General features: G+C 41.3%; 1 protein-coding gene across 3 annotated transcripts in view; it reads right to left on the minus strand.

The window, feature by feature from the left end:
• plxna4 (plexin A4) overlaps positions 1–12,837 on the minus strand; it is a 236,655-nt gene that overhangs the window by 13,447 nt on the left and 210,371 nt on the right. For all 3 annotated transcript variants that reach the window (XM_073945613.1, XM_005164690.6, NM_001004495.1), the window contains 5 exon segments: positions 10,214–10,280; positions 8,680–8,826; positions 6,919–7,078; positions 3,874–3,977; positions 1,213–1,312 (listed from right to left, as the gene is read on the minus strand). In XM_073945613.1, coding sequence (XP_073801714.1) covers positions 1,213–1,312; positions 3,874–3,977; positions 6,919–7,078; positions 8,680–8,826; positions 10,214–10,280 — 578 coding nt within the window.

Raw genomic sequence — 12,837 nt, forward strand, 5'->3', positions numbered from 1 at the left:
CTCTATTGCTCTCTCTCCAGCAAACGTGCGTGTTTGCTCTCTTTGGTGGACACAAAATCGAACAGGTGTCAGGCCAGATGAAATATTCATGCTTCAGCCAATAGGGAGAGATCAGCCATGGCATTTAAAAAAACAGAGCTCGATGAATGTTTACACAGTGTGAAAAAAAAATTGATTGGCAAAAGCCTGATTTGGTAAGATAAAAAAACGATTCACAGTGGCAGATGCAACAAAAATCAATCTCACTAAAAGAAAGAGGCAGATAGAGAAGAGGAACATAAAGAAAGACAAAAACAGAGGAAGACTAAAAAGAATTGAGAGAAGGGGTTATGGGAGTATGCTTATATTTAATGAATTGGCGCTGATCTGAATTTAACTACATTAACACTTCCTAAGAATTATTTGCTGTTTGAAATGCCAAACAATGAATTTGTTATTAATAAATAAGCAGGACTCTGAGAGTGTGTTTGGTTGACATATGCTGTTTGAACCAAACTAGTAAACCCTTGTGAATGTAGGCTATATTTAGAGGACATGAGATTAATTAAATTGTGGCAGCCACACAAAATACTTGCAAAATATCTTTTCATTATGCCCAGGTGGTTTAAAACGGCTCTCTTTCTTGACCTGTTTGAAGAAGATTTCTAAAAGAGTGAAGTGATGTGTGGCATTTTTTTGCTGTCTTTCCCATCTGTCACACTCACTCTCTTCTTTAAGGCTCATTTAGAGTGCAGGATAGTATATGGAGATGAGATGATTTTAATGGTCTATTTGATGTGTAGGGGGAGTGCTCGGACGGGCCTGAGCTTTGATCTTGAGCTTTATCAGACCCAATCGTACGAGGGACTGATGGCGGGGGAATGACAGGGACGGATTCAGAGTCTCAGGAGGGAAGTCAAGTGCAAAGAGACTCATTTTCCCTGCTTTTACCTTTGTATGCTGCCCGACTATCTCACGTAATTCCGTTTGAGCTCAGTTCCTGTTCTCTTTTGTGAGCAGCTAAGATGCTACACATTTAACTTCTACTTTTCTCTTGCCTTCCTAAGAGATGACAGGACCGTTTTTAAACTTCTTTTTTTGATTCTTAGTGCAGCTAAGGTGGAATGTTACTTTGCACTGCTCTAGAGACTTGAGTCAATTGATTATTAAATATTTCCCATATCGTGCTGTACATTGTGAGAATTAGAAAAGGAATAAAAGGTGTTGACGAACCATATTTGCTAGCAGAGGTTCTGGAGACAGTTGAGTTATTCACAGAGTTGTATGCAGTGACCTGCTTTGGTACAAGGGCTACCACAGCATTATCAGTCACCTGTGGGCACAAAAACAAGAATTATTTTAGACAGCTTACAAAAACCACAAAACACATCCTTACATCAGGCTGTCCATGTCAAGATGTGTAATGTTTTCAGCATCATGACGGTTAACTAGGGTTAAAACCCCTTGTTTCACATCCAGGTAAATGTGTAACTGCATGAGTGAGGGATAAGATGTGATAATCGTCTTTTATTTTAGTAAGTTTCTTCTGCTGGGATAGGCCAAGCTATTTAACTATATGCCTGAGCAATTGCTAACCACAGTAAGCCTCAGCAAGCCAAATTCAATTAACACATGGGGGCCTCTACTCCCTTATGAGATATCCCTCCATCTACATAATTTGCTATTGGATGCCTGTGGCACTTATGGGGTTAATTGAGGTGATGGTTGATCTAGATGGTGTGGGCTCAGAACTGTACAGGGACCCATACCACAGTGAGAGGGAGAACATGAGCTTTACAGAGCATTAGGACATTATTCTCAAACCCTGAACATCTTTTCTCCTTGGACGAAGAAGCTCAGGATGAAGTTGTCCTGGTTTACAGCCTTGGCCCATGAGGACAGCTGTCCAAATTTCAGCAGACTCAAACAGATATTTCTTTACTTCTCAGTATAGATGAATACTGTGTGAAAGGAGACTTCAGACAAGGGCTATATTTCCCTGAAAAGGGGCTTTTTAGAAAACAGCAGAGATTTTCTCTTTTATCTTTCCTCTGCGGGCAAGTTTACGCTTTAAGAGAGCCTCTGTGTTCCTGATAGCATTCAGACATGTCAAATTTTTGGGATGGGGATTATACAACCCCAATGCGAAGCTTCCCAAGAAGACTTCAAAGAATTAAAGTCAGAACCAGATACATTTGTAGTATCTCGATTTGGAGGAAAGAATCAATGATGACTCAAGATATACATTAGAAATGCACAGTGGATCCTTTGTAACAGATAAATCAGACTTTGACTCAGACTTTCCAGATTGTGTACTATAATAAATCAAGGAATTCTGAGCTTTTACAAAAAGAACAAATACATATTTGTGGCAAGGAAGGAAATGGAAAGGGGGGGTCTTCCACTTTTTCAGCAACTTTAACAGGCTTAAGCGGGTCGCACACCAGAAGCGCCGCTCGGCGTCACGACACGGCGCGCACATGACAGTTTAAAGTATCACACACCAGACGCGCACATTCGCATAATATTTTACATGAAACTAATCAGATGGCGCTCTGTGGCGCGGCTGAAAATTGAACTGCGACTTGAGTCATTGGTGGGCGCCGCCGACAGCCGCTGACTTGCGATGCTGGTGTGTATACCCTAATAGAAACCTATGTTTAGAATTCTAAAATGCATGGCGGGGCGCGTCGCCAAGCGGCACTTCTGGTGTGCGACCTGCTTTAGGGTGTCTGATAGCTTTTTTGTCAAGGATAGCATGCCCTCCCCGACCAAAAATGAATTAACTTCTGTCTTCATTATCTCATCTCCGATTCCAATCAACAGCTAATCCATCCTGCCGCTTGCAGCCCTGCACCCATGCGCCACTCCGTGACATTTAATTTAAGTACTGTGCCGACTCCTCTCTCTCAAAAAGCTCATTCAGAGGGTGGCTTACCGGGGAAATTATTTACACCGTAATGAAGCAGCGCCTGTCTCCTCTCCACCCTAAACTGCCCCACCTGGCCAGACAGATAGGTCTGGGATTGTCAGACTTCGAGAGTTTATATAATTGCAGTTAGACAGATGCTATCAGTCCCCTGCAGAGACGTCGCCATACCTGACTACTGGAACTCAATGGTCCTCGTCCAAAACATTGGAGATCTGTCAATCAGAGTCAGTTTTCAAAATGACCTGGAAGTGCTTGGACTGCACCCTATTAATTGAAATTAGCTGGGGCATAGGGCTGCTTGATAGGACTAAGCTGCATAACAGTGTGCAAACTCTTAAACTCTCAACTAATCAACTCAGACACATTACCATTATAAATTACATCCTCTGCTCTGCCTTTTTGCTTAACACCTTTTGACGATTCTTTGATACAACAGAGACAAACATGAATAGATCATTATACTTCTGAGATTCAAAAAGACATTAATCTCGAATTACATCTCTTTGCTCCAGTATTAGTGTCTATCAATAGAAGCATAAATTCTGACAAAGCCTACGCCACAACTCAGATCACACAGAGCTGTTTATTAAAAGTCTTTTGCTGGATCATCTAACCTATCTGTCAGGCTTCAGCTCCACCTGCACCTGCATCCCACTGCTGTCAGACAAAATGTACTGGGACATCTGCAGATGCTGCTTTAAATAGAAACCAGCAGGTACAATGCTTGTCCTCCTCCTGATTTAAGATTGGCTCAAAGGCTCAAATCCATCGTTGAAGCACATTATGAAACAGCAAACAGCCAACTAAACAAAAACCTATGATGGTACATATGACAGAAGTATACTGTTTTCCACTGATCTTAAGCATTAATGTCTCTACACTTCATGCATGACAAATCTGCTCACTGAACACCTCATTACATGTATGAGTTTTCCTGGAAATATGTCTGGCATTGATTTTACCTGGTAGTGAGACAGCATGTTGAGTCTTTTCCAGTCAGCTTCGATCTTTGTGGTAACATCCTCATCCTGAAGAATGACTCTTACTACTCTTCCTTGACGCCACTCTGCAAACAAACAAAGTTAAACTCAGTGTTAATACTTGGTATTTTAAAAGTGCAGCAATCATTTAAATTTTTGTTCTGCTTTATGAAAAATAACGGTTAATATTTTACATTTATTTTCAGTGTACAAAGCAACATTAGATTCTTTTGCCAAAAACCTCTTGTGGTGGTAGTTTACTGGAATTTGCAGCATATAGTAATTGTAATTATGCTTCTACACTTGTTTGATAGAAAAAATTGAATTAATTACCACACTTAGCTAAAACAGGAACAATATAATAGGCAAGGGACAGAGTCTGTATTCTGAGAGAGAAAAGAAAAAAAATAAATGAAATCGAGAGAGAAAAAAAGGGTTTGTGAAGCAGCATTTGAGGAAGGAAAGGAAAGGTAAATTAATCTCTTCTGCCCTTTGTTAGAGAGCCGGGCCTTCGTGGCCAGTGGATCGATGGGCGTGATTACAGCCACTGCTGAAAGTCACTTCCTTTTTCATCTGTAGTGGGTCGAGCATCCCGAGCCCAAACGGCCCTGATCGACCGCGTTAAGCCTCCCGCTGAGCTTGCTCTTATTGTAGTTACTGAGCTGACTAGAGATGCACAACAAAATGCCAAGTATACTCTCATCCTCCCCACAGCCATCAGCACCCACCAGCAGCTGTCTGCAGCCTCAGCAAAAACAGCAAGTCTGATGAGATGGGAATCAGCTCTGAATGAAATAAACATATCCTTTTGCAATGTGATGCACGGATAACATGGCCAGGAACAAGAGGGACGTCTTTCTCTTTTTTTTTGGACTCTCCTCGGCTGCAAATGAATATATGATTGGAACACTAAAGGAGTGAGGCCTCTTCATGCCGCCTGCTGCTCTTTTTTGCTCTGATCCCAACCAGAAAAGCAAAACAGCAATCATAGGCAGAATGATGAAACGTGTCTCTGGGTGATGAGAATAACTTCAAATCTCCAGGAGAGGGACGACTATTGTTTTATATCTCACGACAGTGCTGTCTATAAACATGCAAATGAGCTTCGACTCGAAGTTGCGAACAGAGTAAACTAACAGAGAGAAGATCAGAAAATAAAAGCAAAATAAATGAAAAGAAAACAAAAAATAAGAAAATAGACTAAAAGAAAAGAAAGATTGAAAACTACAAAAATAATATGAACTTTAAACCTTAAAACTTTGACCAGACTAAAATAAGAAACAAAATGAAAACGCAATAGAACAGAAGCAATCTCTTTGAAAACAATGGCAGCAGGATGTAGCTGGATAGAGAGAGAGAGAAAAAAAAATCTACACGATTGTTAAAATAGAGACTGAAATGGGCTGAAGTGCATTGATTTGTCTGCATCACTCTCTCATTCTTTCCCTCTGTCTTCCCTTTCTCGATCCCTGTCCTCAGGGGACTGTGGCAGAGAGAATTAAAAACAAAGGCAAGGGACAGAAACACTCTGGTCCAATCTGTCTCGGAGGGATCGAGGAGATGGAGGCTACCTCATTCCTATTACCCATTATCTTTATCTGGCCCGTGGATCAGGGCCAGAGTGTGTGCTGGGCTCAGGAGACCCAAAGATCCGTTTACGGAATGCTGAGATGCCTCCTCTCTTGCAGAGACGTCCATTGCTTTATCTTACAACACAGTCGCACACACTCTCTCAGACACTGTCCAATTCTCCCCCCTAATAAAACAATAATAAAACAACATGCTTGCCCTCCGGGGCCCATAAAGGCATTTTACACAGGAGAGCCTGTCAAAGAGGGTAAAATTATTTCTTCACTTATCATGGTTTCATTCCCTTATGGGTAGGCTAGCGTTAGGCTATATCTAGAGAAATATGCCTTTTGAAAAAAATTGAGGAACGAGGAGAGTACTGCATAAAAATTCTGATTCTCTTTTGAAACGTGTTGAAATACTGATCAGTCTGGCTATTTTTTGCATGTCAATTAGGTGTGTACAAATGAATCTTTTGTCAGAGATAACATATGTGCAATATATTCAACTCATTGAATAAAATGCTGAGGTAATCATCAGAAGGGTCACCGGGAAGTCTACAATTCTGTGGGGAAAAAATTAAAATAAAAACACTTGTCTTTTAAAGAGATTATTATTACTTTTGGACAATTGATCCATTTCAACAGGAAGCTTAGCTTTGGCTGTTGGAGGATTTAAAACCCGGCTGACAATGTTAAAAGTTACTTGTTTTATAACTCAAACATGTCTGTGAATGGAATCAATAGTTCTATGGCATGTTCTATCACTTTTCAGCAAGACTATGACCTGAGAAAAGGAGCAAGACACTTAATTCTTGTGTGCTTGAGGTAGACTTTATAGGACAATAATGTACTTAAAAGTGAAGAAGGCACCTGGCAAGTAAGAGCAGTTGTGAGTAAGATGTGTGTGTAAAACTTTACTTGTCTAAAGTTCAAAATCCCAGAGGTGAAACAAATCCTCAGCGGGCATTGTGTGATTGCGGAAGCTGTTAAGCTCTTCTCATTTGGGTGATAAAATGTCTGCCAATTAATATATTTAAAGTATTTATTTTTTATGATTTGAGCATACAGCCATTGTTTTGAATCTCTTAAGGTATAATTAATAACCATTACAAATGGATCCTCTATCACAGGGGTTCCAAATCTCAGTCCTGGAGGGCCAGTGTCCTGCAAAGTTTAGTTCCAACTCTAGTCAGACACAATTGGAATTGCTAATCAAGCTCTTACTAGGCTTTTTAAAAACATCCTTGCATGTGTGTTGAGGCAAGTTGGAGTTTGAGAACCCCTGCTCTATCATGTTACCCAAGATCCCATCTGTTAAATGATAGATAATAGATTCTTTGCTTGAGTGTGAATCAAAGGCTGTAGAACAGTATTGGTAAAATGAATGCACATTTATCGACCCACAAATGTTAAATGCAAATGAAGGCATGTAATTTTAGTATACTTGTAGTCATACCCAAATCCATGTCAGAGGCCTTTGGTCGGTGTGAGTAAGGGACATTTTTGTAGATGGCGTCCAAGATCTTCTCCTTCACCTGACTGACAGTGTCACAGTTTAGCACCTTCACCTGCACCTCTGGACTCTTCTCATTGTCTGGATGCATGCAGTTCACCACCTACACAACAGAACAGATTGACTCCAATTAGCAAACCTCAGTGATACATGAATATTCATGTGGCTGTACAGTGATCTTTTTGCATGTATTGTGTACCAGATGATTATAAAGAAGGTTAAAATGTACCTGTGTATGTAAACTGATTACCAATAACAAATATTTCCTCATCAAGAAAGCACATGTTAAGGGTTTAATCAAGCTTGGAGAATAAGTAACAATGAAATTGTTCTCAGAATGAATGATCTGTCATCTACACACAACCTTACATATTGATGACTGTGGTCAATCGTCTGGTCAAACTTATATGCTGCATTTCTGAACGAGTGAACTTAGTCAGCACAATAATGACACAAGCATGAAGCCTATTGGCCACACAGATGGTGTCTTCACCTCACTTACCTTAGCTTGCACCAATCTGCAATTAAAACACAAATTTTCCTGATCTTAGTTCCTTTTAGACTCTCCAATGATAGCAGTCATTAACGGCACCATTAGTGCCGCTGTCACCATCATCAGAGATAATTGGATAGTTCGGGCGAAAAATAAAACGCAATTGGGGAGTGCATATAGTGGCTGTGAAGGCCCTCATTCTCAGTTATGATGAAATAACTGCACACTGCAAGCGAGCTCATTTACTTACAGTCCAGCTGTATAATGGACTCTCCTGAAGGACCCAAACCAGAATCAATACAATTAAATGCACTGTGTGTGGGCTGCAAGGAAAGGGTTTGTCAGACCTTTAGAAGGGATTGAGAGTGTTTCCCCACAGAATAAACAGTAAACAATAAAGGCCGACACTAAGCCCCATTGTGGACTACAACGCATTTTAGAAAAGCCTTTCATGATGAAAATAAGAACAAACTTTAATCCAGTCCTCATGATGTACCAGGAAGTACACTACCAAAATTAGCAATATGCAACAAATTTTAGAACTTTATTAAAAAAGCATGTAGCACAAATGAGTAAAAGATTCTGGAAGCTGATCGTCAATAGATAATAATAGATGATAAACTCCATACTGTGAAAGAGAAGGCACAGTGTGCTATTGGTAGTGGCTTATATTTTGTGGAGAGTGTGCAGCTATTTAAGTGTTTTGGAAGTGAGGACAGAAGGATGAAGCTGAAATGGCTCCTACAGTCATCAAATCAGTGCAGTGTTCAAAGGAATGGGCCAAACGCCAAAGAATGACACTAGTCGCCACATTCCCCCCTCTTTCTTTTTCTCTCTTCAGTCTCACACAGAATACAAATTACCCTCCTAATGTGCTGTCCTAGTAAACAGTCCGACTTGGCATTCGTGCAGCCCTGAAAACACGAGCTGAGCTCATGCCTGTCACAGTGGCCTGCCAAACACAACACTGCCAATCACCACAGGGCGACAGACAGGTCAAAGGTCAAAACAAGCCTGCGTGTTCCCTGTCAACCATGAAGAGTGTAGGCATCGCATGCTGCGTCAACCTAAACAAATCACCTTACCCTTCTCTCTGCCTCCACACCTGTCTGCTTCTGAATACTTTCACATTACTTGGTCTTTTCTACACTCATTTATCCTAATCCTTTTCTCCTTTTCTTTTCAGCTTGCTCGTCCACATTGAGTCTTACCAGAGTCTTGTAATCAATTTGCTGTCTGATGAGCTTGTCTTCACTGAGTGAGTAGCGGGCTTCGCCGGTGATGGAGTCGATGGGACCTTTTTCCATCTGTTGCTTTATGGCACAGAAAAGAGAGAAGAGGGGCTCCCCGGCACACTCCTACACAAAGAAAAAAAGGCACTCTGTCATTTTCACTCTTAAATTTCACACCAGCCACCTACAGAGAATGTGGGATGTCATTTCCACATTCAGTAACAGCAATAAATATTTTGAATGGAGCTTAACAGTTGTGGCACTACCGTGACAATATCAACTTATGCTACAATTTCACTCCATGAGAGATCCCATGATTGTCTTCATTCTTTTTCAGGCAAATGTCCCCTTGGTGGATAGAAAGAGACTGAGCAACAATTCACAGTTACACATTATATGCTTTACCAATTAGTCTAGCTTAAATAAAATTTTGAGTACATCATTAATGTGTTTATTTACTCAGCCATGATTACTGTTACATTGAAAAGCCAATAAAATAACCATTACTGATATCAAATGGCTATTACATCTTAATTTACTAAAAATTTAGTTTCTATTTTTAATTTCTGTAACACACACATGCTCACTGACATCAAAGTCAAACGATAAACGAAAGGTACTGAAGTGTAGTGTCTGTAGCTGATTTTGGGGAAAATATGTTTTTTGACATGAGAAATGAACAGACTAGTGATCTGGGCAGCTAGTCAAGCACTGTCCAATAACACTAAAATCAATGTGCTGTGACTACAATAATAATGTTATGGTTTTGCATGGATGAGGTCACAATAAAGTTCTTCTTTTACAAAAAAAGTCCAATTTGAGCTTAAATGAATCCTGAAGCCCTTGAGTGATGTTTCAGCTTCATTCACTCAGGTCTAATCTTTTAAACCAGACTGGACAAAACAGCCTGGACTACCAGAATTTACTGCCAGCATCATACATTCCAGAAATTTCTGTTCACGGGCGAAACTGCACATGCCATGTTCTGATTGCAGCAGATGTGTTTATTAAGAGATTAATGACAAGTGGCTGAGAGGACCACGGTGGTGCTGACGGCCACATTGCTATATGTAGAATTGAGAAGCACCTGCTAAGCCGACTGTCTCATTACAGGAACACAAAATGCCAGAGTCAGCAAGACTTGGCCAACTTTAAACCCTCTTTGATTAAAAGTGCATGCAGGCACACTCACATAGAGATGTACATTCACATCTACACATATTCTTACACAAGACTCTCTCTCTCTACTCTCTCTCTCTCTCACTCTCTCAAACACCTGCAGTGCATTATTGCCAATACTCCCGCAGGACTTCACTTGACTCCTCTGTGCTCAACAGTGCATGTGCCTAATGACCTTGAAGGTGACTGATTTTTTTCTTTGCTGATGAATATTCTGATTAGTGGTTGACCGATATGCACTTTCAATGGCTAATTTTGTAATTATTTCATATGGGCTGCTTAAAGCTGATCATGTGGCAACACACATGTATCTAAATGCAAACAGCAGACTTACCTTGAGGAATTTGTACAGCAGAAAGGTGAACCAATTTGTGAGCATTTTCTCAGCCACAGACTCGGTTCTGAAAAACAAACAAACAAACAGAGTAAATAAATAATTCAAATGCAGCACAAAGCCACGATTATCACTGCGAGTGTCACGCACAAATGCGATTACCAAGACCATGCAAAATTCACTTCACAAAGCACGGTGTCTCCTAATGAATAGGACTTTGTTAAACAAACATAATTGCCGGAACATGAAATGCACTCTGGAATCTATAGCCCCAATCTGCAGGCTGTCTTTATTACCACAATAATCCATCAGACCCTAACACAAGAAACCCAATTAAAAGCCTTTATATGATCTGGCTGGAATCAAGCCAAGTGAACCTGCTCTGGCCTGGAATAGGACCGTACTAATTTCTCCCCCCTCCACAGTCTGGCTATTGAGCACGAAATGGATATCTTTACAATAGATGGTGGATGAATGGATGGCCAGGTTGTGTAGGAGTGCATCATGACTGGCTAACACCTTTGCTTGGACCACAGACTCTGATCCAGCATGAGAGATGTACATACATAATATGTGTAACAAAGTGAAACCCAATATATGAGGCTCTGGTGTCTCCAGTCTGTGTGTGCCACAGGGAGCTGGTAAATTGCCAAGGCACCATGCAATGAGCCATGGCACAAAGCATCAATATTTCAGGATTACAGCATTGTGGTGTGTGTGTGTGTGTGTGTGTGTGTGTGTGTGGGTCTACACCTCCTTTGCTGCCCTGCATCCCAGCTGCCACCTGCATTCCGTCTTTCCCGCTGCCTTGCAAAGACCTGCCACTGCGCAGTACTGTGTGTACATGTGCATGTATGTGTGCCTGCATGTGCCCGCTAAGCTGGTGCAACACCTGGAAAGGATTAGTGTCCCCTTGTTTTGTAGCCACTGCCTTGGGCTGGCCAAAAGAGAACAGGTCCAGAGGTCAACGGGGTCACGTTTCATCTTTCCTTTCATCTCCATCCTAACACTGCCCTGTAATCATCCTCACTCCCGACTGATTCTCAATGCCTGGACCAATTACAAGAGTAACGGTAGGTGGGGGAAACCCAGAGATACAGTAGATCATATTGTAAAAAAACTGTTTAAGAAAGGAAACCACAAAGTGAGAAACCTTTTCACCACATTTTTTTTGTCACTTCCTATTCACATTCTTTTTCTTGTACAGTTCGCTGGTTTGATGGTAATTTTTATTGGCAAGACTCCATAAACTCACACATATCCTGTGTTACCTCTTGGCTCCCCGGCAGGAGAATAAGTAGCCTTGTTGCCAGACAATCCTGGCACAACCTCTCCATAACATTGCCACAGCGCCAAGAGCAACCAACTCTCACTGTCCCCCAAATCCGTATGTCACATATCACTGGCACCAAGAGCCAACACTTATTTGGCTTTGGTTTAGGATGGCAGGAAAAGTGATGCCCAACCAGTGGTTCAGGTTCCCCCTGATTAAACAGCTATTTCAAAGTGGAATAAAGTAAAATCTGCAGGAGGATTCCTCTACGGTAAATGTGCAAAGAGGCATATTGGAGCATAAACAAGAGAAAGAGGAAGAGAGGAGAGCTCCATATATCTTTCCCATCATCTCTTGCATCCAGTAATGGTCATTTACATTTGATGCTGCTTTCTGCCACCGCAAATGGATGTGAACAGCCAGCTCCGCCAACGTCGAGGACCTGAGAGTGGTTTATGATTCTAGAGCCCCTGCAAAAATGAGAACTGTCACTCTATGACAGATTCTGCACTACAAATGTGTGTTATATGCAGAAAATGCATATCATAAACAAGTTAATTGATTTAAGTGTGGCTAAGCATGTGGCGTTGACTGAGCAAGGATTTTAGCCTCAGTCTGCTATGAAATTGAAACTATGCTTCAGTTAAAAGGTGGCCAGAAACACACACATAAATACACACCTGGTTAATGGGCTGATGTTATGCACCTTGCAGCATGATAGGCATTATTTTCTTAACCAACACAATCGTTTGTTGAAACAAACCCCTGGTATGCCCCCTCCTTAATGCATATGTGTAAAAGAACACAGCTTGAAGCCAGGAATAATTTCAATTTCGCACTCCGCCTCACGTGGAGAAGATTGTCCGCCCGGTGCACTATTGGGTCCTGCTGCGTAACCATGGTCCCCCTTCACAGAGGATTATCCCCAGAGAATAATCAGAGGACTTCTATTCAGCTCTGCCTGACTGTGTGTGTGTAAAGCACCTGAATTTGAATGTGTTGGTCAGTAAAATAAGCATGTGGGTATATGCAGGGACCTAAGTGGACTTTACAGATGCCATATATATAGAGAAAATAAGCTGCATGATTTCAGAGGTTATTTTTAATCATAGACGAGGAGAGTGGGCTGCAGGGAGTGAGGGAGAAGGAGGAATACGACAGATGGTTCTTGAAGCCGCCCGTTAGTTAGTTAGCCTGTGTGTGCTTGTGAACTCAGGTTGAGGCTGGACAGATGGGGTGGCCATTGCAGGCGCTTTCTTGGAAATGGGAAAAGGAAAGCTGGTTGGAGGCTTTTGCCAAAGATGTCCTGCTTCTCTGCATTTTAAACACAGATTTAGAAATCATGCAGTGA

This window comes from Danio rerio, chromosome 4 (genome assembly GCF_049306965.1).
Source record: "Danio rerio strain Tuebingen ecotype United States chromosome 4, GRCz12tu, whole genome shotgun sequence".
NCBI lineage: Eukaryota > Metazoa > Chordata > Actinopteri > Cypriniformes > Danionidae > Danio > Danio rerio.